Consider the following 27,740-nt stretch of genomic DNA (forward strand, 5'->3'; position numbering starts at 1 on the left):
AACACAATTTGTGACACATCACACGTGATGTTTGCAACAGTACTTTATTTCACTTCAGGAACATTAAGCACATCCTGGAACTCAACACAAAGCTAGCCATCTACACTTAGTTTTGGGGTGTAAGTACTCTGAAACAAAGTGCAGTAGATGAGTAACTTACAGAGTGCATAGAACGGTGTTGCACTTGCTTTGTTAAAAGGGCAGTATCAGTAACTGGTGCTCTTCCATTAGATGCAAGGGTTTGTCTCAAACATAACACACATACAGGACAAAATCTGTGTGACAGCTGAACGTCTTGTTTCACATAAAGTGCTGGAACAATAATTTAAATGTTACAAAACAAAGCTGTAACGATTCTAAAGCATTGTTACTCACAATGTGCATCTATGACAACGATCTAAATGTGATGTGTTTAGATGGCTGCGGGCACTGCTTCCTTGGGGAGCATGGCCACATGCTCCAGCTGGCCTGAGTCTGACACATCATAACTAGTCTTGTACTTGGCCAGGATCTTCATCAGTGGTCGCAGCTTCAGCCACCACTGCTCCTTGGGAATCCTGTGCCTGGTGGGGAAAACAGGGAGGTCATTGACTGATATACACTGGGGGTAAGGCAAACACCTTCCTTATAAACAGGATCAGACATTGACCTTTATGGTGGGATGTAAACACTGACCCAAAATGAGGAGAATCAAGGTCAGAATCCTGGAAGATGTTATTTATAGGTAAGCATAATACTGAATTTGGCACAAAAATGCTGCTGCACTGAACTGAACCAGAAGTAATTCCAGGCATTAGAGCAATTACAAAAAAGTTGTTAAAGTTGTTTAAAAAGGCAGCAGAGTCCCAGAATTCACAATGAGAGACTTGCAAGTATAAGGAGGATGAGGAGAAAGCATGAAGGGAAAAGACCAGAGAACAAATCAGAGTGAATCGGTGGCCGAAGACAAGCCCAAACCCACAGCAGTGAGAGGTGGGGCACTGTGAGCACTGCAGGGGAGTGTTTGTTTGCAGTGGTGAAGGGAAGGCTGTGCCGAGGTGTTTAACATGTAAGCAGGGTATACATACACAAAGTCTGTTTCACTCTTGAGCTCAGCCACGGGTTGGAACACAAGGTTGCGTCTGCGCATTCCCAGCAAACACACTGAGTCCTCGGTATTGGCAAATACTTTTCCTAAAAGGAATGAAGTAATTCAGGATCCTTCTCATGTACAAGGGCAAATACCATTTTTCTGTAATTAAACTGAATCAGAAGCTTACAGTAGCTTTATTTCAGCTACTGATTACTTAATAGAATGATCATCAATTAGTGCTTTAATAGGGTTAGATTTTCACTTTTTTAGCTTAGCTTTGGTAATTGCCAATGAAATCACAGTGCAATTAAGCAACAATAAGACTGATTTTTAGCATCCAGTTTTAGATTGTAGGAAATAGTGCTTTACAAAAACTCCCAAAGAAGGCACATTACCTGGTTCTGTCTCCCATAAAGGCAGCATGAAACAAAAAGGAAGAACACATGTAACTATATAAGCATCAATTCCTTCACGCTTGAAAACCTGCAATCACACTAGCATTTTTTTTAAGAAAGATGATATAATAGCTATCTGAATTATTGACCTCACTCAAGTGGAAATCTTCGTGCAGCAGGAAGCACAGCAAGGCACTACCGAATAATAAAAACATCAAGAGGGCAAGAAATATGTTGACTAATAAACATTAGTCTGTTTGCATAGTGGAGTAGTCTTATATACTGACAGACAATCAAATACAGTAACAAAGGGATTGCACCAAACATTTCTGCACCTTTCCGGTAGGTTTCTTTCAGTTTTTTGGAGATCCACTGCATAGCTTTTGCTGAAATTTTTGTCCCAAAATTTCTATCAAACGGCGAAGGTGCTCCACCCTGTGTGAAAGTTTAAGTGAGTTTAGTTATCAAACCAGGATCTGTGTCTGTTTTATCAGTCGTCTCTGCTAATGACCTGCTCTGTCTCTTATTTTCATTTCCCCCACTTAGCAAAACAAGTAAGTCAAAAACCCCAGCACATAAATCAATCTAAGGCATTTAAAAATTTGTGTTCAGCACCTGTAGGATTCTCGTGGAATCAGTGCTACATCTCAGATGAATGGAGGGCACTGTTGGCCCTTTCCTCCACCTCAGCCTTGGTGGTAAGTGTAGCCAAATCAGAAACTCCCTTTCTGCCCACTAACAAGCTGCACTGTGAGATAAAGAAATGTAGTACAGAGGCCAAAGGAGTACCCCACTACTCTCTTCCACAATAATATCCATCTGCACAGATTTCCCTAATGAAATCCAATCTCTTACAGGGCTCAGAAGGCAGATACATTATGCATGGGCAGATAAGTGTTTTATACAAGAATGTATTACAATAATAAGAAAAAAAATGGAGTTGTTGCTTAATATAAACAGGAGAGGAATAAATAGGAAAATCATTAAGAATCTTATGCATATTTTCCCTAGATTTTTAAACAGGGATTGCAATAAAATCTAATGCTAAAAAAACCCCCAGTACTTCTGAGTTACCTACAAACAGAAATCCACACTTTTTTTCTTTAATCCTGAGTCAAACTTCTTCGAAATGCTTGAATAGTGTATGTTCTTTGTCCATACAAAGTTAGTCTTGTGTGTAACTTTAAGATTATACTTACCTGCTGCATGTGGCCCAATACATTTTTTCGACAGTCAAACACTCCTTTTCCTTCCTCAGAATACAGCTGATAAATGAAGTCAGTTGTGTAGTTCTCATTGCAGTTCTCATTTCTGTAACAATTAAGGCCAGGTACACTTAGCAAATTTACTATGAAGTACTGGATGCTTCTACAGCTATTGAATGACAAGCGTTTTTCCCATTTTCTTGATATGAGTAATCCTGGCTCTGACATTTTCATCTAATCACATATGCTCACTTCCCTGTAACTTGCTCATAATTTTGCAGTCTGCATTACTGTTACTGCACTTACATCACTGGCAGGTCACTTGGAATCCAGCAGTGAAAAATAACTGTTTTAAGTCTGACAAATTCATTACACAGAGGAAAAACTGCACTAAAAGTCATCAACATCCAGTGTCATCATTTTGCCCTTTATCAAAACATGGATAATGAACAGCACTTTTAGGCTATTCCTTACTAATATTGTAAATGTAGGATACTTTTCACCCCAATCATTTAACTAGTAGAACCTGAACAAATATAATGGTACTCTCATACAGGTTATGGTGGTATTAGTTTTTATCCCTGCACTATTTGGCAAACTGAAAATAAATGCTCAAGGAAGAGAGAAGCTACAGGCTGCCTACAGAGGTAGATTTTAAAACATAATAATGTGTTTTAAATATTTTCATTCTGAAAGGTATTTTATTCTACATTATCTCCTAAAATCTAAGCAGCATTTTTACAGTAAAAGCCATATTGTATGTGTACACATTTACGGTACACACTACCTGTAGCAAGAAGGAATCTAGAATAAAAGACAAACCTGATGAGAAAACAGACTGAAAACAGGATAAAATTAATTAGACTACAGAGCAAATATATTTACACAGAAAGAAGTAAGTTTTGGACTTAAGCTTCCAGACAGGTCCCAGAGTTGCCTTCTGGAGCAACAGCTTTAGTAAAAATCGCATGCTAAAGGAATAACCAAAGAGTACAAACTTGGGAGTGTTATTCCAAGTGGCCAAGCAGCCAAGCTCTCTGGAAATGCTCAGCATAACTGATGCCATCTATTACAATTACTTTTACCTACCTCAGCACTAGACCACGCTGGATACTGGTTTTCATTTTTTCAGTCAAGTGTTCCACATTAGCCTAAAAACAACAAAAGTATTTTCAAAGAGCCATACAGAACTCTTAAACAACTTTTATGAGCCTACGTTTCTTGAGAACTTCTGTAAGTATTCCACATAGAGCATTATGTGTAAATTCAAATAGTCGAAAATTTTGGAGATCCAGGGTAACAAGACTATTCATCTTGGGCTAGAACTAACAGCTCCCTCTATACAATAAGTAACTGATTTTAATAAAAAAGGCAGTTTTATATGCTATACTGGTACAGCATCAAGGTTGATATATGTAAAAATAGAGAAACTGTCACAGAAGACCATAGCTGGCCTTACTCCCAGTCCTGCCAACAGTCCTGTTATGGATACCCTGCTGTGCTGGTATTCCCCTACAAGATATGATGAGTACATGCCACTGAAAAAATGAGTGGGGATAATTATGGTTCATTTCACATGTCTGTGCCTTTCAGGAAATTTCTATTGGTTTACCTTTGAATTTGTCCATGACCACAGCTCTCACCAACTACTGCACAAGTCTGAAGTCCTCACAGGAGATAAGTTCCATGTCAGCTTGTGTATGTAACACACCCTAATCTGTAATCCTTAAAGCCTGAGGTCTTTATTTTAGTAACACTTCCAGACATGCTCTGAATAGCTGTGGTAACAGTCAGTACCTAACAAACCTGACAAACTGGTCAGTTCCTGACCTGAACAGCCTTCTAACACAATTCTACCATAATGAAAGAATATATTTTTTTTTATTTTAGCTCTATTTTTGGTTTTATTTTAAAACTACCTAAGTCTGTTCATTTAATCTGAATTCCAATCAAAAGACTAAAAATGAAACAATTCATCTAGCAGAGTTCAATGGCTGACACAATTATTTTTGTCATTACTGAACTTAGTGTCAATACTATGTTCCTTTATGTTATGGCATAAGAACCAGCATGACAAGCACAGCTTTTAGACACAATATAAACTGTTTTTTTTCCTTAAACGAGCCATTTACTTCACGTACACATATTATGATGTACAACAACTTTAGGATCTACTTAAAAATGAGCAAAATGGGTTTCTTTGCTGTATACCTGGAGCTCTCGAATATCAAACTGTTCTTCAAAGATATAAGCAGCATCAGCTCCTGCTGCCAGGGCCCCCATGTTGGCCAGGTAACCGCAATACCCCCCCATGGTCTCGATGATGAACACGCGGCGCTTGGTGCCACTGGCCGACTGTTTGATCCGGTCACACGTCTGCTCAGAGACAAGATATTCTAAGTATACACTAAAAAAAACCTTGATTTTTTTAATGCGTTTGTATGTCATGCAACTTTGTGTCACTTACTGGAAAAAAAAAAAAATTAAATTAAAGCACTTAGAAAAAAAAATATTTAAAAATTCCAAAACAGCATAACTCATTTAATTATAATAATTACCAAATAAAGTCTTTCTTATAAATCATACCCTGAACACCAGAGTCAAAATAAAATGTTTCTTTACTATCAACTCTCATTTATTTTCTTCCTGCAAATACTAAAACAAGAACTCATTTTGGCTTGTAAATAGAATTAACAGTTGTGTTTCTGTTTTTTAACAGATACAAATAGATATAATGGAGTTTTTTAATAAATTCTGGTATGACTAAGTTTCTCTTCTTTTCTCTAACTCTATTCAGCACTGCAGTTTATTTCTTTTATGTTAAAATTCACTGCATTCCCAACCATACCGAACAGCTACAACTTTGTAAGTCCTGAACATTGTTACTTTTCAGTAACAATATCCACACAAGTATCTTTATTTCAAGCACTACTGGTGCATGTTTTAAAATGTTTTTGCTTTTTTACTAATAGGTACATACTATAAGAAGACTGCAATCTCCATTTGCACCTTACTCTGACCAGCATAAGGAATGTTCTCTACAAGATCAGTTGCTTACATAAAACCAATTAAAACCAATATTTATTAGAGCTGCCTAAGAGACTTGGAAAGTAACAATCTCCAGTGTGGCAAGACCTAGGAAACTTATGAAAATGCAGAAACTAGGAAATAGGTTATGATACACCTCTAGGTTTTAATAATATTCAAAAACCTATTTGACAAAATCACCTCCTGTAATGAATTTTTCTGTCATTCCAAGTAATTTTAAAGTTGTCAATTAATGTATCCTCCTTTCAAAAAGCAAGTGAGAGAAATAAAAATATCCTATTTCCTTGTCTTAGAAATAAATAAATAGGATGTACCGTGCTTTGTGACAGGAAGGATTTTGTGAAACTGATGTACTGCCCCAACATCAGTTCTGTTTAGTAAAACATGGAAACAGAAGTACCTGGGAAGTTTGTCATCTTGAAACTTGAGTTATGGTAACGTTTAAAAATCCTCATGCCTTACTGATTTTCTGAATGAGTAACTGTAAATGCTGTAAGATTTGAGGTATTTGTTTCTCAATTTTAAAACCAGGACATCCATTCAGCTAACTGAAAATACGACTTCAAGCTGAAATTCAGATTGTGAGCAATACGATCTTTAAAAACATATCTAACAGACCACAGAACACATAATTGATTGATAGGTGAGAAAATTTAAAACAATAAACAAACCCTAGAACTTCTAACATAATACAGTTTAATGCACTGAAAGCCTAAGACCAGTGTATGCCTTTATTTAGGTCCACCTAGCAAAAGATACACATGTAATTTCATTTATACGTGTTTCATTTTTATATTTGCATAGATGCACACAGATGCAGAATTCACATGAATTTATTGAGAATACGAATTGTTATTCTGTTATCCTAAGCAGAAAGTATCTCCATAACAAACTATGTCACAGAAGCCTACTATCAGTTTTTCAAAACAACATTTTCTTTTACCTGTCTAGGATTTTACAATGTGCTCAGGCACTTTACTTTCCCATTCCAGATATTGCTTCACGAGAATTTTTGCAGAATACTGCAAAATTGAACCAAAATTGAACTCACTTTTAAAATGCTGCCAGAAACTGGATAGGTACTGCATGTTTAGCTTATGTTATAAAAAAAAAAATCTTGGCTTCAGACCCTAAGTAAATAAAAACTTGTGAAGATTTCCACCATTTTGAGAGACTTACAGCATTTTAAGCCTTAAGACTTAAAACATAACCCTACAATTTCAAAAAAGTTTTCCAGCTGCTGGTAGTAGAGTGTAATTTTCTGCCTTTTGAGAATCTCCAGGTTCTAAGCAAGGATGTAAATCATTAGTTGCTTATGGGACTAACCACTTGAAATCTACTTAGAAGGGTTTTTATTCTTGACTGTACAAAAGATAGAGTAGAAACTTTCCACTATTCCTGCTTTCTCAGAATGACTGTGATAGAAACACCCAAATACAAAAATGGCACAGATGGATTTTAACAAACCATTAATTCATATACTACTCTACAGGCTGGAAAGGCCAAACCTCAAGTGCTTGGTGCAGGCTTCAGACATCTTAAACATGAAGGAAAGTGGACTCTTTTTGGAGCACTCTTTGGAATTCCATCGCTAGTTGAGCTTTCATATGAACTGATCCAGCTTAATGTAAAATCCTGATATTCAAAACTTCACCAACAGTGTTCCACTGTTACTATAACGAATAATAAACTAACCACAACAAAATTACACACCTTTTTTTTTTTACTGAGAGCTTTATTAAAAGCTGTACAAATTGCAATTAATAATAAAAAAAATCAAATAAGAGGAAGCAGCATTATATGGAATCATTTGTTGCCCCACTGTGTTTTAATGTTTTCACTTTTAAAGGTACATCACTATTAGAAGTCATATTAGCAGACTTACCTACTTCTATAAATGTCGGGCTAAGGGAGAGCAGCTAATGGAGCAGTAAAAATACCTGTGTCCTGCCTACAGATGTATTGCTACAATGTGCCCTCACTGCACCTTGGGACATCTTCACCCCAGGGATGCTGTCCTGCAGCTCCCAAGGACCAGGCCATCCTGTATTCTGACACAGCTCCTCCAGTTATCTACTGGACTTTTTTCACTGTACATAAAGAAGTAACACTGCATTAGAGGAGGAAAACAAACCTGCATTTCTCAACCCCCTGGAATCTCTAGACTGACTTTCTTGGCCAATTACTTCATAATTAGTTATACAGATTGCTAATGAGGGGCTTGATAAAACCCAGAGTTGTTCACAGATTTACTCATTTGCTTGAATTAGACCTCAACTCAGTTCCCTTTGCTGTGTCACCAGCAGAGTCAATGGGATAAGTGAACAACTGAGAGAGCTCATAGAGCAGTTGGTTGTACCCAAGGGAAAAAGCTAAAACCAGAAAACTGACTGTTTTGACTGAAATGAAAAACTCACTCATAGCAAGTTCTGGCCTTTCACTGTTTAGTCAAACATCAGTGACAGACTTAACTGCTTAGGCTATGCATGCATTTACATGCACTTATATATGTTAAGCCTGATGGAGTCTATGGGATTATTCATGTGTTTAGTGCTAATCATGTACTTAAAATGTTCTGCTGCACTGAGCTTGGTCAGTAGTTCATGCAATAAATGGGATGTTTATTTATAAAATGTGCTCTCTTCTTTTACCTAAGTAATACATAAGATAAAAATGAATTCAAAGCAAGCAAAATATTTTATTCTCAGTAAAAGCAAATACCCTAAGCACTAATGCAGCAGTCTTGAAGAACAGAATAGAGTACCCAAAAGTTAAATACACAATATAATACTTCTTATAAGGTTAATCTTTAATAAGTCTTGGAAAACCTCTTAAATATAAACCGTAAAAAAATACCGCTACTGAGTTACTTTAGAAAACTAGACATTTCAAGGTCTTTAAGTACCCTCCTAGTATGCATTTTATCATCTTAACTTTTAAAAGATATGCAGTCTTACCTCCACAATAGCATTCAAGGCAGTGTCGGCACCAATGCTAAAGTCTGTGCCGGGCACATTGTTGCTAATAGTAGCAGGCAACACACAGATAGGAACGCTAAACTCCTCAAAGCGGGAACGCGCCTCCTGGAGCTGCAGACAACTTTCATAGGCCTGAAGCAGTGGTACAAGTGTGAGTGACACATTCTTTGTCTTTGGATTGCTCTGCTAATGACTCCTGGCATGTGATGGTAAACGTGGCTGTCCATTGGCCCGAGCAAATACAATTGGTGAGATTATTTGGGGAGGGGGAAAATATCCTGTTCATACCACAACAGTGCACTGGGGTTGCATTGGCACAATGCTCTTTCAAGAAACGCAGAGGATTAGTACAAGTTAGCACAGACTGAACGTGAAGTGTGCACTGCAGAGAGGTCTGAAGCAGCTGGGCAGAAAAGGATGGCATAAGGCCAGACTGGAAACCATTCCACAAAAAAGCACATGAAGAACCAGGTTTGATACGTTAAGGAGCTCAGAAAAATTAACCAGTAAAAACCCTTGCCATTTGAAAGAAATGCTTAAAGAAAGATGCTTTTTTAAAAAACTATGTTATCCTATCAAGACACACATCTATTTCCACCAAGAAAAAGGAAAAAAGTTTGCCCATGTCTTCAAGGATTCTATCAACATCACACATCTGCCTCTATGCACATAAACTGGATATAGGTCAGAAAAATCCAGAAACATGTGCACATGGATGAGTTAATAAAGTTTGCAAGTATAGTTCAAGGATTCTTTGAAAAGTAGTTGTAGGTCCTTTGAAAGACTCTACAAACTAAATAATCATGTCAAAATAAAGGTTAAGATTTTGCAGCTGTTTTAAGTCAGTAAATATATTTTTTTTTAGTTAAATTATTCCAATTATTTCTAATCTAATCAGCATCTCATGATGTGTGACAGTTTTTCAAACTGACTATGTAATGACTCTCCACAAGAAAGCCTGATTACATAGTACACTACTTTTTCTTCATCTTTCTCCCTGAAAGGACCAATGTTCACAGAAGTCTCATTTTCTCAATTTCTCAAATCAGTTCAGAGAAGCAAACTATTGCAGATCAAAATTAGCTAACTATCAAGGTACGTCCAGGCATATCTATGCAGTGACTGATTTAAGCAATAACTTAGAAGAAAATAATGGGAAAAAAATTCACCTATGAGAGTTCTGCTCTCTAGGCTTTTGTCATAGATAGAGCAGATCCTGTTCAGTGAAAGGTTATGTTTGGCTGTCGGTGCACAAGTGCTAACTGACTTCCTGAAATCTGTCTCTTCTTGCATGTCTTGTAAATGCAACTTTCAGTGAAGCTCAGTGCTAGGATGTACCTCTAGTTTAAGGCAGAAACACAGCCTAAAATATTGAACTTTCAGACCCATAGAGTTGAGAAGCTGTATAGTCACAGCAACAACAAATGTGGGGATTTTGGTTTTTTGAGTAGCTGAGACCTCATTGATGACATTTCTGTAACTGCCTGGTCCAACTCAGTCAGGCTGCTGTGAATTTTCATTTCTACCAAAAAAATAAAGTCACAGTGATTTGGTAAAATCGCATGTAGATCTGCAAAACATGAGTTTCTCTAGAAGGTTTTATACTGAGACTTCTGGAAAACCAAGTCAAAGGGAGCTTTGGGGGAATAACTAACAAAATAGGTTAGTCTGAATTTATGATATGTTAAGATGCAGTTAAGATATGTTTTACTTGCATTAAATACTGACATTTTATTTGATGCAAGTGATTTCAGCCAACATATCCAAAGGCTGTACCTTCACCAAGCATGAGCATTAGATGACTGTATGCAACATCTTCGCATCACTGCAGCAAAATATGAAAATGCTTTCAATGTAGGGTCACTTAATTATAAAGGGTAAGCAAGTGATCAATGGTTTTAATAACTCCTAGATAACTATTTTTTGTACAGAATTACTACAGTAAGATCATAGAGGGATAATATTAATAAAGTGGTTTAATCATTTCCCACTTTTTTATTAAATTTGTGTTACTAAAAGGTTATTGTTGTAATCAAGGATGCTTTTATAAAAATATGTGCAGTCAAGCAAAGACTTTGGTTTGCTGACTGTATCTAAATGCAAACCGACATGGAAGGGACTGGAGTTACTGCCCTTGCTCCCCATCAGCTGTTGCTTGTTTCATCAGCTTGTTTCATCAGCTGAAACAGATGAAAAAGTAACTAGCTTGGGCAGGCTCATCTTCAGCTTCCTAGTTCAGAGTAATGTGGAGCCACATATACTGGGAGGGTACAGGAGTCTGTGCTTTCCAAGGGAAATGTGTGGAGACCACCTTAAGGCAATCTAACTGTAGCTTTCATTGCTCCTCAGAGTCTCTTTGCTATTTTTTTTTCCACAAAAGCAATTCATCAGTCTGTACCCCCTTCCCTTTGATGACAGGAAAAGACAGTTTGTCAAAGAAACACATAAGCAAGTTTTAGCCTCTTCTTTTTTCAGGTTCCATTTTTCTCTAGCAAATACCTTTTTCATTCCCCCATTTGTTTCTACATCTTCTAAATCAAATGAATTTTATTCCATACCTTGTTGTGGTTTATCCCTTTTTCCATCAATTTCCTCTAGCCTATCAGTAGGTTTTGTTTTCAAATTAAATTTTCATCCTTTCCATGGTCAGTTGTTGCAAGAGTCTAAGTTTTAATTCATTCTGCTTAATTAATTACAGACTAGGTTGGTGCTTTTCAGTTCCACCTGCAAAATGTATTGCTAAGGTCTCTTTTTGATCGCTATTAAGTAATCCAACTTGCATCTGACAAGAAATTTCCATCTTTCGCAGTTCTGTAAGAAAAAACCTAACATTTCTTGGATGTCACATTCCTGAGGTCTGCTATCTGAAGCAATATTCTACTCATTTCACTGAATTAGTAACATAAAGTTGAAAATATAGGTATTTTTATTGTGGTAGTTATTTTAGTGATGCTCCATTTCACAGAAAACTCAAAGTTCCTGTTCTTATCCTGCCATTCTCAAAAATTTATCTGGTATGCCTAAATATATACATACAAGCCTTGAGGTACCATTTATATACCTTGACAAGCTATAAACAGCTGACAGGTGTCTAATAATGCCAAACACCAACAAGCCCTTATTACCCACTACAACTGTACTTACCTTAACTACAAGTTGTCAAGATCTTACAAGAACGAACAGTACCACAGAAAAGTTAAGTGTGATGACATTTTGGTGTTCAGAAGGAGTACTACTACTCTGAGAACATCAAAAACTATGATGCATTTATTGACCTAACAGTGGTAATAAGAATAAAAAAAACTATATACAAACTAGATCTAATGGACAATTATCCATCTCCTACTTTGGTTTACCACAGTCAATTGTGTGATGTGTATCGAGCCTATCGGTCGCATTTTAACACGGGGCTCAGTTCCTACTGAACGTGATCTGAGCATGACACAGGAATTAGTGAACAGATTTTTCTCAGTGGCAGTTTTAGTGAACCACGTTCAAACAATCGGAGCTGCGAAGATACCAAGCAGAAATGTTTCCCCAATGCAAAAGTCTGCTACTTCCCACAAAAACACCCAAATTTAATAATTTAATTTTCCACTCCACTGAATCTAAATCTTGCAAAATCAGTATTTTTTGTGTTTATTTCTGAGAAAAATCTAGGCAAAATAAAATGCAAAAAAACCAAGACTGAAGCTATTAGCAAAAAAATATCATTTTGAAAAGTTTTCAACTACTGCATTGAAAATATGGAAATAACAACATTTTATCTAATGAAGGTAAATGATATCTAGAAACCTAAATATAAAGCAAACTAAAGTAACAGAGAGAGACTGAGTACAATATACCCCTCTACATGAAATAACCTATAAAAAGAAATCAGTTAAGTTAACAAAGCTTATGAAGGTAAGAGAAGAAGGAAAGCAGATGTTTTGCACAATCATTTTACTCACCTTAGTCTGTGATCAGTCATTTTGGAGAGATATTTTTATTTACCAGAACTGGAAACAACATCAACATTTCTAACCTAAGTTCTCTATAAAGAATATGTTCAATAAATTTTGGTTAGCTTATAGTCTTAAGTCAACAGTTAAGGAAACTGGTATTTCCTAATTGAAAGGTTTCTTTTGCTAAAGACATAATTATTTATGTTGGCATAATTAAAAAAAAAACAAAACAAACAGTCAAAATTATGGTAATGCTTTTGAAGTCAGCAGGATTTGAAGAATCCTTCAAATTTCTGGAAATACCATCATGATTAAAATTTTCAAATACAGCTAAATGATAGAAGAATTGTCATTTAATTTTCAAAAGCAACTTGAAACTCTTTTTGTCCAGCTGACTATGCTTTCTGCCCAACTGAGTTTAGTATTAGAGAACCAGAGAACCACAGAATGGCTGGGGTTGGAAGGAACCTCTGGAGATCATCTAGTCCAACCCCTCTGCTAAAGCAGATTACACAGGTGGGTTGACAATATCTCCAGAGAAGGAGACTCCACACCCTCTCTAGGCAGATTTCTCCAGCACTCTGTCACATTCAAAGTAAAGAAGTTTTCCTTCATAATAGATTAATAATGCAATTTTTAATTTATATTGTATTACTGGATTTGATTTTTTAAAAGGTACTTGATAACACATTTTTATTACATCTACTATTAGTAGAATAAATGCAATTCCTATTTTTAGAGAAATATGGACCTTACATATTCTCTTTGAGGAATAAAGACACTACATAACTAAGGATCTCTTTCTGAACAGAGCAATATTCCCTCAGTGTTTGTTGCAGCTGGGTGTACTGACACTCTTATGTACAATGGGTGGGGATATTTTCCCCTCTACAGTGCACCAAATCATCAAGTCTCAGCTTTAGTACACAACAGGCAGATGTCATCTTATTTTGTAGTTCAAAAATTTACAAGTCATTGTAGTTTCAGGGAAATCTAATGGAAGTATTTGGGATCCTGGACTTCCTCTTTTTTAAACAGGTGTCATGAATGTGGCTGTATCAACTAACTGTAATTTTCCAGATTACATTTCCAAAGTTCTGGTCTACAAAAATATCCAGTTCTAGCCAATTGAATCAGTTTTAAACAGAACTGCTTTGTTAGTAGTGCACACACCAGAGCAGACTTACATCAGTTATAGTGTTCAGAGCAGTATCTGCACCAATGCTGAAATCTGAACCCGGTACATTGTTGGATACAGTTGCAGGAACCATAATCATTGGAACACAGAATTCATCATATTTCTCCCGGGCAGCTGACAATTCCAGAAGTCCGAGGTAAGCCTGTTGGGTACAGGCATTGGGTGAAAAATTAGGGTGAATAAAGGGCAGAGTTGGAGTGACAAAATGGGAAGGGCCACACAGGGAGCCATTTCTACCACAGCACACTTCAGCAAGTCAGAGCACTAAGGAACTACTAAAATCTAACACAGACACAAAAAAGAGAGCATTAAAAATGGATATACATTTGAAAACAAACAATAAATATTCATCTTCAAGAGAATATATAACTTACATGTAACAAAGTTTACATGTAACTAGTTTACAACACAAACTAGTTCCCCAAGCCTCAGTTACTGTTACGCCTCATTTACACAGTTACTGTTTCTCCTCATTTAAAAATTTTAATATTCCTGAGTGAGGGTCATGGCTAACAGCTTGGACAAAAATGATGATTCATTCCTTATCTAGAAGCAATGAGCATGTTCTTCTCTGTTAAGAGCTGGTAAAATACTTTCCTGAATCAAGATTTCAAAAATTCACTATGTTTGTAAAACAAAGCAAACACAAAATACAGAAAAAAAAAAAGAGAACATACTTCTCTAGATCAATTACAGATTTTGAAATGCACTATGTGAGAAGAGTGGCTAAATAAGGAACCATAGTGCAATTACTACTAAAAGTCAAGAACTTCTGCAAGTATGTTCCATGTATTGATACAATACAGACTGGAACTTGCACTATAGAAGTCACTGGTTTATTGTATTTTAATGCACAAATAATATAATGCAAGCTCACCTTATTTATGCATTTAGCAGTACTAGTCACTGTTTTGACTGTCAGCTTTCCAAAGAATCACTGATTCACAATACTTCTGATCCTAAACACTACTTATGTTGCATATCAATCACAGTTGTAACCAAATGCATTTTACATGAGGACTGGGTAAAAACTGAAACAGTCTATTCACTTTGGTATTATTTCTACTCTACGTAGACATAATAAGATATTTCAGTGTACCTCAAATCCACCAATAACCATAAGGGCATTAATGTTGTTCGTGCGCATCTGCTCAGCAATCTTCTCCAAATATTTTGCCGGAAGAGTACTAAAAATCATCAAACCAAAAGAAAAATAAAAATTTACAGACTCTGCAGCAATAAGAACTAATTATTAAGCTGAAATCATAAACTGAGCAGGCAACACAATATTTTTTATTTTAAATATTTATTCATACAAATAACTCTTCCAGACAACCACTAAGGAATCATGTCAGCTGTAAAGAAACTCTAGGTTTGCAATCCTTTAAAGTGTAAGGACCCCAGGAAAGTTGTAAGTTGAGGTTCCAACTCCCATTTTCATTCTCTCTTCAGAGTTGGTTCAGTACCATAAAGACACCCAAGCTGGAACACAACGATTCTAAAATTCCCCAAAACACTAGAGTTCATCATATCAATTGGAAAAGTATTTGTATTACCGTTTTGTACCAAGAATTGATCCTCCTTGACCAGTCCAGCCTCCAACATCTCCCCAGCTGATTTCCTTTATCTTTGAATAGAAAGAACAAAGGAGATTCTGTTAAGTAATTATCCAGTTACTTCTCTTGATCTGCAGCCAACACCAGGTACTACTTCTTGTAAGACTGCTGGAACAAGTTTTTTGACACAGACATCACTAAAACTGAGCAGCAAAGAAAGAAAACAGCATCAAGAGGTTAACTTAATTTCTCTTGAATCCCTTTCCATTCAATTTGTTCTTTCTTCCTTCAGACTATGATGAACTCTGCCTCCTTGTTTGATATCTTGATCCTATTTTCACATCCTCTCCTACTGAATGTGAAACACAAAACCCTAAAACTAGGTGTCTGAAGTTAGTTTTGGGATCTGTGGCTCCAGCTAGGTATAGACATCATTAGCCTTGTATTCAGTTTCTCTTCAGTATACCAACTGATGCTTAACATTTAAAACAGGAATAGAAGAATCTTAACTCATCTGAGGAGGGGGAAGCCTCCTCCCTCAACAAGCTCCATTGCAAAGTTTCTTACAGTAAAGGAACACAGATGCAACAACTCACTGTTCAGAGTCAGAAATTATTCTGTGGAAATCCTACAATATGCTCGACATTGACCAAAATTTGAACACAGGATTCATCTGAACTAATTTTGTAGCTCTGCAGCATGTGATTAGTAATATTCAGCATAAATGACTCTATAGACTCGAATAGTTGAGAAATATAGTTACAATTTGGGTCTTATATATCTTTATGAAATTAAAGAACCTACAGAAGCAGTTCTCACAGCACTTATGACAGAACATGCCTCCTAAGAACAAACAAAGGTGATGATGTGGGATGTGGTACACATAACTAGCTAATGCACACGTGATACTGACCTTTCCTTTAGCAAAACCTTCAAATCCATCAATGACAGCAAACATTTTGTGGCCTTCAGTTATGCCAACTCTTACTGCAGCCCTCACCGCGGCATTCATTCCAGCTGCAGGGGCACCAACATTTAAAACTGCCACATTAAAATTAGTCTGAAAGATAAAAATAATACTTAATAAGCACTTTTAATTTCTACATCATGGTTAATTTGTAAATCATACACAGTTGCCAAATACTGGAATGCAGAAAAGGAAATTTCAAAGCCCCTAAACCCAGTGAAGATTAAAGTTAACTAGAAGATATAGACATGTATTGCCCCACTTACAGAATATCAGAGACAAACCGTTCTAAAAGAAAAGAATATTTGTTTTTAAGTAAGGCTTTATCGTGTTTTCATTTTGTTTGCAAGTTATTCAGGTTTTTATATTCTGGCTCAGCTATGTTCAAGAAACAGGATCATAGAATGGTTCGGGTTGGAAGGACCATAAAGATCATCCAGTTCCAACCACCCTGCCATGGGCACCTTTCACTAGACCAGGTCACTCAGAGTTCCATCCAGTGTGGCCAGTGTTATTCAACCAGCTTCAAGTTATTAAAGCAGTAATATTTTTTTTAGGAAAAAGCCCTGAACACCAAAAAAAAAAAAAAAAAGAGAGTAGGAGCTGATTCTAGCACCACACCATTTATATGAATCATCAGTAACATGCAGAGCAGAACAGACAACTTTTAAAATTAAGCTATTAACCAGGTTTTTCAAGCAGCTGACAATTTAGTAGGAAACAGGAGCATTCAGCATCTTTCACAGTACCATACATTCTCAGATGATGGTAATCTGCAAAGTATTTTATAATGACTCAAAATAACTGCTTATATAGTGTCCCCCCAAGTTTAATGAGTATCCCAGGTAAGCAGCTACTTGAACTGAAAAGTCTGAAAAATCAAAAAAAAATACAGTTGCAATTTAAACCAAAAGCAGTGTAAGAGAGAAAGTTCTATTTAAAATGTAACATGAAATAATAGATATTTTGGTACATAAAGCCAGAGTGCAACTGGGTGTAAATGCTAATCAGCATCTGTGGATTAAATTTTAACTGCAAAGCATGAAATGTAGATCTTCTGTATGTCATACATTCTTTGAAATGGAATTCTCATTTTCAGATAAATCACAGGCCACTCTCTTTGATTAAGAAACTGTCAGCAGTATAAATCAATACAGTTTCACTGACATCAGGAAGTGTTGATTTACAACAGATATAATCCATAACCAAATAATGAAGGACTGCTACTTATTAGTTTTGTTTAATCTTTACACCTTTGAAATTAATACCAAGAGCAAAATAAAAGTAAAGAATTAAAACTCTACATGCCTGAGCTTTGGGAAAGTTTAAACACTCTGCATAAATTTAGCAAAGAAAATTTAAATGACAACCAACAATGTAAGCAAAATGCAAGAAAACTTGACAATCTGCACATAATATACTAAAATCCATCACGGTTTAGATCAGAAGGACGACCCTAAACCATTTACAACTATTGATATGACAAAACCGTATCAATTTGGTGCTTTGGCAGAGCTAGAAGTTAATTAGCTCTATCCTGTAAGATGGGAATACAAAACAAAAATAACAGAATAGGTGTCAAGTAATGATCAGGGAATTTCTCCTGATAAAAACCAAAACAAGCAAACAAAAAACTAACACCACTCCCTTGTCACCCCCAAACAAACCGACAGAAAAAGAGACCCAAAACAAAATATACATGGTTTATTTTTTAGTTCTGGTACAATCAAAGAATAATCGAAAAACGAAAGGAAACAGAAGCAGCCAAACTCGTGCAGAAGCACTGCTGGAGCAGAGCATTCAGCTGGCTCTACTGATCACATCAGTTCAGCTTTTTCCTCAATTCCTGTGACATGCACATTTCATCTGCTTTTTAATTCTCATTCAACCTCTTTTACTGAAGCACAAATTTGTTTAGCGTGGTCAGATCCAAGTAGTTAATAATTACATGAGCCTACGTTTCCTCCTAATGCCATTCATCACAAGAAGGTATGGCCAAAGTATTTTAAAACAAAATAAAAACCCCGAAAGCTAATAGCCCTGAATTTGCATTGGTAAATCAAAAAAATCATCATTCAAACACCTGATCTGGCAAAGAAAATGTTAAATATCCACCAAAAAAATCCTCAATTCCTTGATCTTTTGAAGGTCAGTCTTAGGTCATTATTATATTTTCAATGCCATTTTTATCCTTAATAATATTGAGAAGATATTAGTAATCATTACTCAATTATTTAATTGGAAAAAAATCTAAAAAATGTAACAGCAACATAATCACAAAAATAAAGTAACAAATGGTCACAAAACACAACTAAAAGAGGAATTAACCAGTGAGGTAACACAGTCATCAACAATGATCAAACCCAGAATTATTGAATAAACGTTTAATGAAAAAAAAAATCCCACCTAAAATTTGTTTGCACACAAAATTTAGTGTCTGCTTCCTAATAAATTGAAATTTATTCTTACACAAAACTTAGGAGCTAAAAAGAAAAGAACTAAACGTCCACTACTGTATTATGCACAGTGACTTATTAGATCAGATAAAGGTGATTCATCTGTCTTCAATATTCTATCCCATGAATTCCTGGACTTGCTCTTGCTCAAGTGATTTTGCCCTTCAAAAGGAAGGGTTAGGTTAGAATTCTTTTAATATTGAATCTTCCTTTATCTCAGGATTTTTAGAGTCTTAATCATGATTACATCTCCCTTCCTTCTCTCCATGGTGAGGAACAGAGGGTAAAACAGTAACTATCAGGACCAGACACTGTAACAATTGGGACCCAACATACAAGACAGAAAGAAACTGTCTACACAGAAATTTTCTACTTAGAGTGGTATTTCACTTTGAAAAAATGATACTTATTATTAGAGAAAGATGCTTGCAACACACAACTTTATTCTATAATATTTAACTAATTTTATAAACTAAAGGGAGTATTAAGGTAGGATGAGGGGCAGAGCAGAAAAAAACCACTATTTGTTAGGATACCCCAAAAGCAGACATGCATTGCACACTCAAAAACCCCCCTTACCTTTGGAAGTTCGGCATCTGGTATTTTGTGCGCCAGTAATTTGTAAGTATTTAGGTTGTTTTCAAAGCTCCTAAATAAATTAGTAAGTAAGATAAGCAAATGAAATAGTAAAATTTTCAATTCATAGTTCTTTTAAAGAAACACTTGGTGAAATATTAATACCACTGTTACTAAAAATGCAAAACACAGTAAAAAGTGGAAATTAGAGAACACAGAAAAATACTCAATCCTGTAAGATAACAGCGATAAAATATAAAATAACTACATAGCTAGCAAATTAGTTTTCTGGATTGGGGATAAAGCATTTTGCTATCAAATTACTTGAAACAGAAAGCGCTCTCCTGACAGGAGTGAAGAACGCCTCCCTCCAACATCACTGATGGAAAACTACCAGCTACTTACAAACAAGCTCATAGGATTGGCCTCAAAACCTCGAATAAACAAACATGTGGTTGCTACCAGTCAGCTCATACAGCACAGAAGCTCTTTACTTTGTGACTACTCAGCCTACTATCAGTCACTAGTCTGATACAGCAGTGAACTACAGTTTTCTTTGTTTTGCACGTTTATATGTAAACAAAAATTTCAATTATTCTATTTAGGCAACTCTTCTTCTGTCTCCTCTCTTATTCTCAAACACATAAAATCATATGGATAGTAAAATATTTAAAATAAAATGGTACATTCCAGCAGAACAGCAAAGCAGTTTAGCTTTTCTAAAGCAAATAAATTGATATAAGCCATTTGCCATACTTTCCACGAAGCCTCACAGCCTCAAGAAATCTTCCCTCATCCATGGCTTTCTGGACTTCTTGAGTCTTGGAAAAACAAGTTGATTAATCAGTATGTTTAAAAAAACACAAGAAGTTGATTATTTAATATATTCCCATATATTAATATATTTCCACAGTGAAAAAAATACTGATATTTCCCCAATTTATGAGCTACTTTCTATTGCAGCAAAAATTACAGTGTACAGGAAAAGAAGAAAGTAGAAACAAACACCTAAAGCCTTCCTGGGACAAAAAAAAAAAAAAAAATCAATGATCAATGTATCTATTTTCCATTTTCTTTTTTTCAGTTTAAGCTGAGCAGTTTTAGTGCAGAAACATGACTTGGGTATGACGTGTAAATGGATGCAAGCATCTGAAGAATTTGTTATACCAATATAATGAGAAGATCTGAAACAAAATTTATTTTTTGTTCCTTAGTGGTTTGGAAATAAGTAATAACACATAGAGAACATACGTGACCTTCATTACTCATTCCCAAATGCAGAAAAGTGCTGCACACATTCCCATTAGTGTCCTAACGAAACAGACAATTATTGTACACAGGAGTCTGCTGTAGTAAATGAACAACTATAAATTGGCTTTTTGCCACCATAAACTCACCATCTGCACACACTCCATCAGAGGCAGACGGACAGCCTGGTTTCCAGACAGGGACACGACACAGGCAGGGGTAGCTGGAGTAGCTTCTAGGAGGGCAAGCACAGCTTCCACACCCATACGACTTGCCTGGAAACAGATAATGTTTGAGTGTTGAAGCAAGCAAAAAGCACAAGGCTTCCAGTCACAGAAATGGTCCTGATTTCTCATTGAATCAAGCTGAAACCAGTTACTCCTTGGCAAGATGAGAATGTTGTGGGCTGTTCAGTACCCTTTAGTACAGATGATTGTTCTTACAGATTTGCATTTTAATCCTAATATAGATTCCTCTACACAAAGTGATTCAGTACTGTAAATTTGAGCTATTCAGACAGTTACTGTGAGATAACAATTGGAGGTGTGAAGTTTATCAGATAAAGAACCACCACATCCCAAATAAATAATCGAAATGTCATTGTACTGTGTGGTGCCATGAGTAGTCACTCACCAGAATTCTGTCAAAAGCTGAAGGGGTTCCACCTCTTTGCACATGACCCAAGATAGTTACTCGTGTGTCAAAACCAAGCCGCTGAACCACGAGCTGCAAAGAATTTCAAAATACAGTGGGTTTATCACCATCATTATTTTATACACAATGTGCCATTGCAATAATAAAATTTTACATATACTATACATTAGTATGTCAACAATAATGAAAATCTTACAGGAATTTCTTTAGTTTATTCCTAACCTAAACTCCAGGTTCCTAATTTAAAGGAACATTTTATAATGGCAAAACAGTGGCTTAGAAGCAATGGTTTAACTACAGTTACAATGGCTTCATTCTGCACAGTTACAAAAAAGGTCTAAATATTCTAATACTTGAAGCTCAATTACAGTGTTCTATTCACTTCATGTGAATTTATGTGCAAGATTACATGTCCCAAAAGATTCTGAATAAAAGTTCAGTGAGGATGACTTTTAACCTTATCTGACAAGGCTTTAAAACTCACAGTAAAAAGTATGATAATAAAACTATTTCTTTCAGTCACTTTTGTTCCATTTTCTCTGTTACATATCAAAGCTAAAGTCAGCAAAAGATATGCTTTATTAATATATCTTTAGTGAGCATGTAAGGTTAGGAATAAGCACAGAATAGCATAAAGCAGAAAAAAATTTTGCAAGTTACACAATCTTCTATTCCTGGTGTTCGTAGTTTTTTAATGTATTAACTGGCTGAAATTTGTAGCAAGGAAGTAATGTTTCTTCTATAAATGCACAGTAAGCTGTTGCTATGTACATTTAACACCATTTGGTGCTAAATTTTAATTCATAAAACGGCAATTCTGAATAAAGTCAAAGATTTGTCCCAAACTGAGAGCTATGGAAAACAAAACTTCATATTCACAGGACAGATAAACCCCAGGTAAACCCAAAGTGTCACAGCTCCTTTCTGCCAATGACTATTTTCCAAATTCTTAAGGGACCCTTCATAAAAAGAGCAGAATAACTTCAGCTCAAAAGTTTTTTCTAGACACAAATGAGATTTTTAGCAAAGCAACCATTTAGAAGTGATAAGACTTTGTCCAAAGCACACAGTATAACTTCACTGTGAGACAGACCAGTATTATACTTTTACAAGACATACAGAGCGAAATAGGATTTACAAAACTGATTTGAGCTGAATTCCAATTCTCTATCAATTAAGGCACCCATGAATCAGGTGCTTTTGAACTGCTATGTTATATTACAAGGATAAAAGTTTCTAATTAATAGCCTCTAAAAAAGACTCTCTTTAAGTGGACTTGGATTCAGAATACAAAGCACAAATACAAAAATACAACTGTGTAATGAGCTACCTTACAGGAACAGATTTACTTTACAGCAACGTTATTGTTAACAGCAAGCCCCATCTTATGAACAGAAGTGTGTATCATAGGGATGCTGACACTTACATCCTTAACCTTCTCTGATGTTATAGGTTTGTTGTGGCAATCAATAGCTCCTTCAGCTACAATGATAATATTCAGCCTTTTCTTTCGTGCACGATTCTATAATAAAAGCACAACCATGTAATTAAAAGAAAAAAAAACAAAAAAAGACTTTACAGCACAATTTTATAATCAATTGCTTTATGTTAAGCTTCTAGGATTCAAGGAAATACTTCTTATATTTGACCATTAATATTTGAAGTGTTCTCATACATTTTATTTTCATACAGGTTTTTTTACTGATGAAGTTCAAATATTTTACATCAAATTACTGAGGAAAGGTACACACAGTGCTTACATCGGAAGTAATCCCCAGAGCAGGTCACATATTTCCTCCAAAAAATTGCAGAATGCAGTTCTTATGTTCAAGATCATGGAGAACTTTGCACGACACAAAAAATGAAGACTTCCTGAAAGTCCTGATCATATTTTTTAATCACTACTGTCAAATGAACATCTGCAAAGTCATCAGGGAATCTCGAACATATTAATTGATTACCTCTGAAAGCTTAACACACATTGTATCTTCCCAGCCTTCTTCTGGTGGGTATTCGGGAATAAACACCCAATCTGCACCACAGGCTAAGGCACTAACCAGAGCTAGGTACCTAAAAAACAGAACAAATGATTAGAGATTTATGGTTCATATTTCTTGACCCTTCATAATTATACCTGTACAAGACACAAAATGCTGAAGACAACACATACCCACAGTGTCTTCCCATAACCTCCAGAACAAATGTCCTCTGATGGCTGTAAAAATAAGAAAGCAAATTAACTGAACCTGATATCAAGAAACAGCCTGTGTTCACCATGCTAACCAAACACAGAATTCATTAGCAAAACAGAAGGTCACACTAAACAATGTATTTAAAATTACGTATCTTCCAATGCATTATTTCTTTTCACTACTACTTTATTCAAAAACATGTATGGGCAGCTAGGAGATGTGAACATTTACTGAAAATGTAAATGATGAAGATCCATAGTTAAGAACTGCAATGATATACCTGTATTAAAAAAAATTACTAATTTAATTGCTTTAATTTTAATGAAACAAAGCTTATATACAAACATGCTATTTTGTACTATTCAAAGTGCACCTGGATCTCTTCTAATAAGACTATGAAAGACTAAAAACATACTAAAAACCAAAGTCTGACACTAAAGCTGATGTAGTCTCTACAATCACATGCTTAAAGTGCTGCCGCAACAGCAATGATGAAAAAACAATTACAAAGACAGAGAGAAACCAAGACATTTGAAAGATGAAGTCAAGAAGAACTTTTATTCTTACAAATCCCCCTTACCTAATCTCTCCTTAAAATTAACTTAAATCCTTCACTATTGTACAGCAATAGCAAACTTTGATTTGAAGCATGAACAACTGTATATTTGTTATCAATCTCTATAATATGCACAATTTACCTTTGAGCAGTGGTCATGATGGCATCAACAACTTCAATTATTCTGTGCAAAGCTGAGTCAGTACCTATGGTCATATCAGTGCCACAGAAATCATTGTCTATGGATCCAACCATTCCCACAATGTTAAGGTAAGCATATTTCTTAACAGCCTCTGCATCAATCTTTCCTGTAAAGAAGTATCCAGAGAAAGAGCTGTAAAACTATTAAAAAAAATTCATTAGACATATTGCTTGGGTGCTCTACTTTCGTAAATTAAACATATCCAAACATTAAATTATGTTTAGATATTTTAGGTAACAAGGTTAGTCGAAACTACAAACAAAAGCCAATCAAACATCCAAACAAAACAATCCTGCACAGAACTCCTTACAGTAAGGAAGGAAATAAGAGCTTTTCAGTCCATCTCAAAGCGTTAGCAAATTATCAAGTTTTGTAACTAACCTTCAAATTGATGGTTTTGACTTTACACAGTATTATTCAAATTGTGGTCTCAGTGTATAATATGCAATGAAGAAGTAAAAGGATGCAAAGCGGATGTGATTATGGGCATATGTAAACAATTAAAAACCAGCATCAAACTTTTGAAGATTTCTCTTCTGTAACACTGAAAGGCTCTTGATTTCATTATTAATAAGCAAACAGAACAGAAAAGCTTCTAAGTCTTAGCTGTGTCTCCCAAGACACCAGTGAAAATGCTGCATCATCCACGAGTTCTAAAGGATCTCAAGGATGAAGTACCTTAGCTGCTTAAGCACTTAAAACTACCTTAGTATCTGTGGATGGGATGGTAGTAAATATAATACCAAATTTTTAATATAGGATTCAAAAACTATGTATCAGTGTGTTTAATGTCTATATTAGAGAAAAACAGCAGAAACCATAATGAAAAATATAACTAATGTCCATGAAGATAAACACAGCATTGTGAAGAAGCATCAAAATGTTTTTTATGAATGTATACCATGCATTACAAACCTTTTCTAGAGTTCCAAAGGTGACTTAATACATGAATAAGGGCTATATGGTTTATACATTGTACTCAGATTTCCAAAAAGCCATTGACAAGGTCTTTTGCCAAAGGATTTTGAGGAAACTAAATAGTCACCGTATAAGAGAGAAGTATTCTCATCGAGTAAATAACGTGAAACAGAGGGGAAAAAATAAGAGAGAGAGGGCCATGGTAAATGCAAGTTCTTGTATCTGAGCAAGGTAACCAATGGAGTTCTACAGGGATCTGCACTGTTCAACACACTCAGCAATAACCTAGAAAAGGGAATGAGCAGCAAGGTGCCAAAGTTTACTGATCAAACTGAATTATTTGGGTTCTAAAAGTATGGAGTGTCTGAGAAGGAATGAAGAAGACTAGCAAGACACAATGTGCAGTAAAGTATCAGATGGAATTCATTACAGATAAATGTAAACTAAGACACATGAAAAATGTACCCTAACATTTCAAACAAAATAATGCTATTTCCAGCATAATATAATAATGCTGTTTTCATTAATAAATCAGCTTCAATGCTCAATAGCAGTCAAAAAAAAAATCAAAATATTAGAAAATATTAGGAAGAGAATAGAGAACAAAACAAAGATCATTATACTACTGTGCAGATCCATGGTTTGCCCTCATCTTGAATACTGGGTGCAGTTGTGGTCCTCCACACCTCAAAACATGGTAGAACTGGAAAAGGTTCAGAGAAGGGCAACAAAGATGATCAAAGGTATAGAACTTACATACAGGGAACAAATAAGCAAACTAGGACTCTTCCATCTAGAAAAAGAGATGATGAAGGGAAAATAAGACAGCTGTAAAATCTCAAGTGGCATGCAGAGAGGAAGGAGGATTGATCGTTCACTGTTTGCTCTAATACAAAAATTACAGGACATCAAACGATACTAGAAGCCAGCAGGATCAAAATAAACAGAAGAAGATTCTTCCCAATCTTCATTATTCAGTGAAGCTGTAGAACTCCTTGCTACACAATGCTTTTGGCAAACCTCTGTATGCTTTCAAGTAGACTGTATACATTTATGGAAGAGAAATTCATTAAGGACTGCTAATAGCATCTGGTTCAGGAAGTCCTGAAGGCTGAAATGGATGGAACCTATCAGAGTATTTACATATTATGAATAACATGTAATACCAACACAGCATTATTTTACTCTTTTACTCTTCCCTATGCATTCTCTTAGATGCTGTCAAAGACAACTACTGGGCTGGACGTACTTTCATCAACAGCCACATAATGTTCTGATCTTAAAAAAATAGTGACATTATAATTTTATAACAGCCAAACGTGTAGCTTGTTGCAGGAAAGGAATTACCACCTCAGTTTGGATATGAGGGCATACGGCTTTTCAAGCAGAAGGTTCAAAGCTCAGATCCTGAAAATGATCCATATAATAGAGGAAAAAAGACACAGACTCTTGCCCAGTAACTTATTTGTCCTTTTCGAACCTTTATGATATGCATGAGAGGATGTACAGAAATCAAAAACTTATTTTATGAAAAATATCATACAGTTTCCTAGAATGAATGTATTTGACTTTTGAACTTTAGAAGTACTCTCTGGATATAGTTTCTGGATTTATAGTTTTATAGTTTAGGGTGCATAACTTCCCTGCAGGTCAGACTGGAAGCCTAAAGGGTCTTCAAGGCAAACTTACCATTCTGTGCCAGTTCTTCCAGAAGTCCACTCCACTCCTCCCGGAACAGGTTGGCGCCGGTCAAGCTGCCGTCCCCCCCGATCACACAGAGATTAGTGATCCCCCTCTGCACCAGGTTGTAGGCTGCCTGCAGGCGGCCCTCATGGGTACGGAAGGACTTGCAGCGTGCACTGCCAATAACTGTACCTCCCTAGGAAAAGGAAGTACAGCAGTTTTAGTTTATAGTCCAGTATGTTACTGTATATTTTTAAGATGGATTAACGATGAATGTTGTGGCATAACATCCATCTTTAATTCTGAGTAAAAAGTGATGATGAACAAAGAATTAACAAACCTGCGGGAATTTATGTTCTCGAGAACAGATACACAGGGGAAAAATGAAAAAAACACTAAAAACTTACTGATAAACAGCTACTCCAGAAGGAAAATGTTAAATGATTTGGGATTAATTTCAGTAGCATTACAATAAATGGGCTAATTGTTACTTATATGTAATGACATTAGTGAGAGTAATATACTAACTAGTTAAATATTTAGATGAATTTGCCTTAGTGTGACATTTTCCCCCAATATCATGAAATATATTACAGTAAGAGAAAAAATACATTCCTAAAATTCAAAATTAGCATTTATCGTCATTCCACTGAATTACAGAAAGAACTGCCTTTAATGCCTTATAGATCAGACTAATGCTAAATTTTCTGATTTATAATTATCTACTGCGTTTATTAATATGATTTAAACAACTTCCTTCAGAAATGGTAGTTATTATTTTCAAAAATGACTGAAGTGCCCTGTCACTTCACAAAATTCCTGGGCATCTTGCTGAAAACACACTGTTTACACATCTTCTGTGTTTATGTTGTTCAGTCACTCAAGAAGTTTA

General features: G+C 35.7%; 1 protein-coding gene across 5 annotated transcripts in view; it reads right to left on the minus strand.

Moving 5' to 3' along the window:
- Positions 1–25: 25 nt before the first annotated feature.
- Positions 26–27,740, minus strand: part of PFKP (phosphofructokinase, platelet) — a 44,895-nt gene continuing 17,180 nt past the window's right edge. Inside the window, exons 4-23 of one of the 5 annotated variants that reach the window (XM_051802381.1) lie at positions 26,855–27,044; positions 24,188–24,353; positions 23,468–23,512; positions 23,259–23,367; positions 22,724–22,819; positions 21,277–21,369; positions 20,793–20,918; positions 20,152–20,216; positions 19,399–19,468; positions 16,310–16,456; positions 15,397–15,467; positions 14,940–15,027; positions 13,830–13,982; positions 8,678–8,830; positions 4,884–5,048; positions 3,762–3,823; positions 2,667–2,778; positions 1,803–1,902; positions 1,068–1,173; positions 26–563 (exon numbers count right to left, since the gene is read on the minus strand). In XM_051802381.1, coding sequence (XP_051658341.1) covers positions 413–563; positions 1,068–1,173; positions 1,803–1,902; positions 2,667–2,778; positions 3,762–3,823; positions 4,884–5,048; positions 8,678–8,830; positions 13,830–13,982; positions 14,940–15,027; positions 15,397–15,467; positions 16,310–16,456; positions 19,399–19,468; positions 20,152–20,216; positions 20,793–20,918; positions 21,277–21,369; positions 22,724–22,819; positions 23,259–23,367; positions 23,468–23,512; positions 24,188–24,353; positions 26,855–27,044 — 2,268 coding nt within the window. In that variant the 3' untranslated portion in view covers positions 26–412. Of the gene's footprint in view, positions 564–1,067; positions 1,174–1,467; positions 1,903–2,666; positions 2,779–3,761; positions 3,824–4,883; positions 5,049–8,677; positions 8,831–13,829; positions 13,983–14,939; positions 15,028–15,396; positions 15,468–16,309; positions 16,457–19,398; positions 19,469–20,151; positions 20,217–20,792; positions 20,919–21,276; positions 21,370–22,723; positions 22,820–23,258; positions 23,368–23,467; positions 23,513–24,187; positions 24,354–26,854; positions 27,045–27,740 lie in introns of those variants that run through there. The other 4 variants (XM_051802380.1, XM_051802379.1, XR_007907002.1 and 1 more) reach the window with 4 other exon arrangements.

Source organism: Manacus candei, unplaced genomic scaffold (assembly GCF_025592945.1).
Source record: "Manacus candei isolate 608988 ecotype Guabito, Panama unplaced genomic scaffold, ASM2559294v1 h1tg000056l, whole genome shotgun sequence".
Lineage (NCBI taxonomy): Eukaryota > Metazoa > Chordata > Aves > Passeriformes > Pipridae > Manacus > Manacus candei.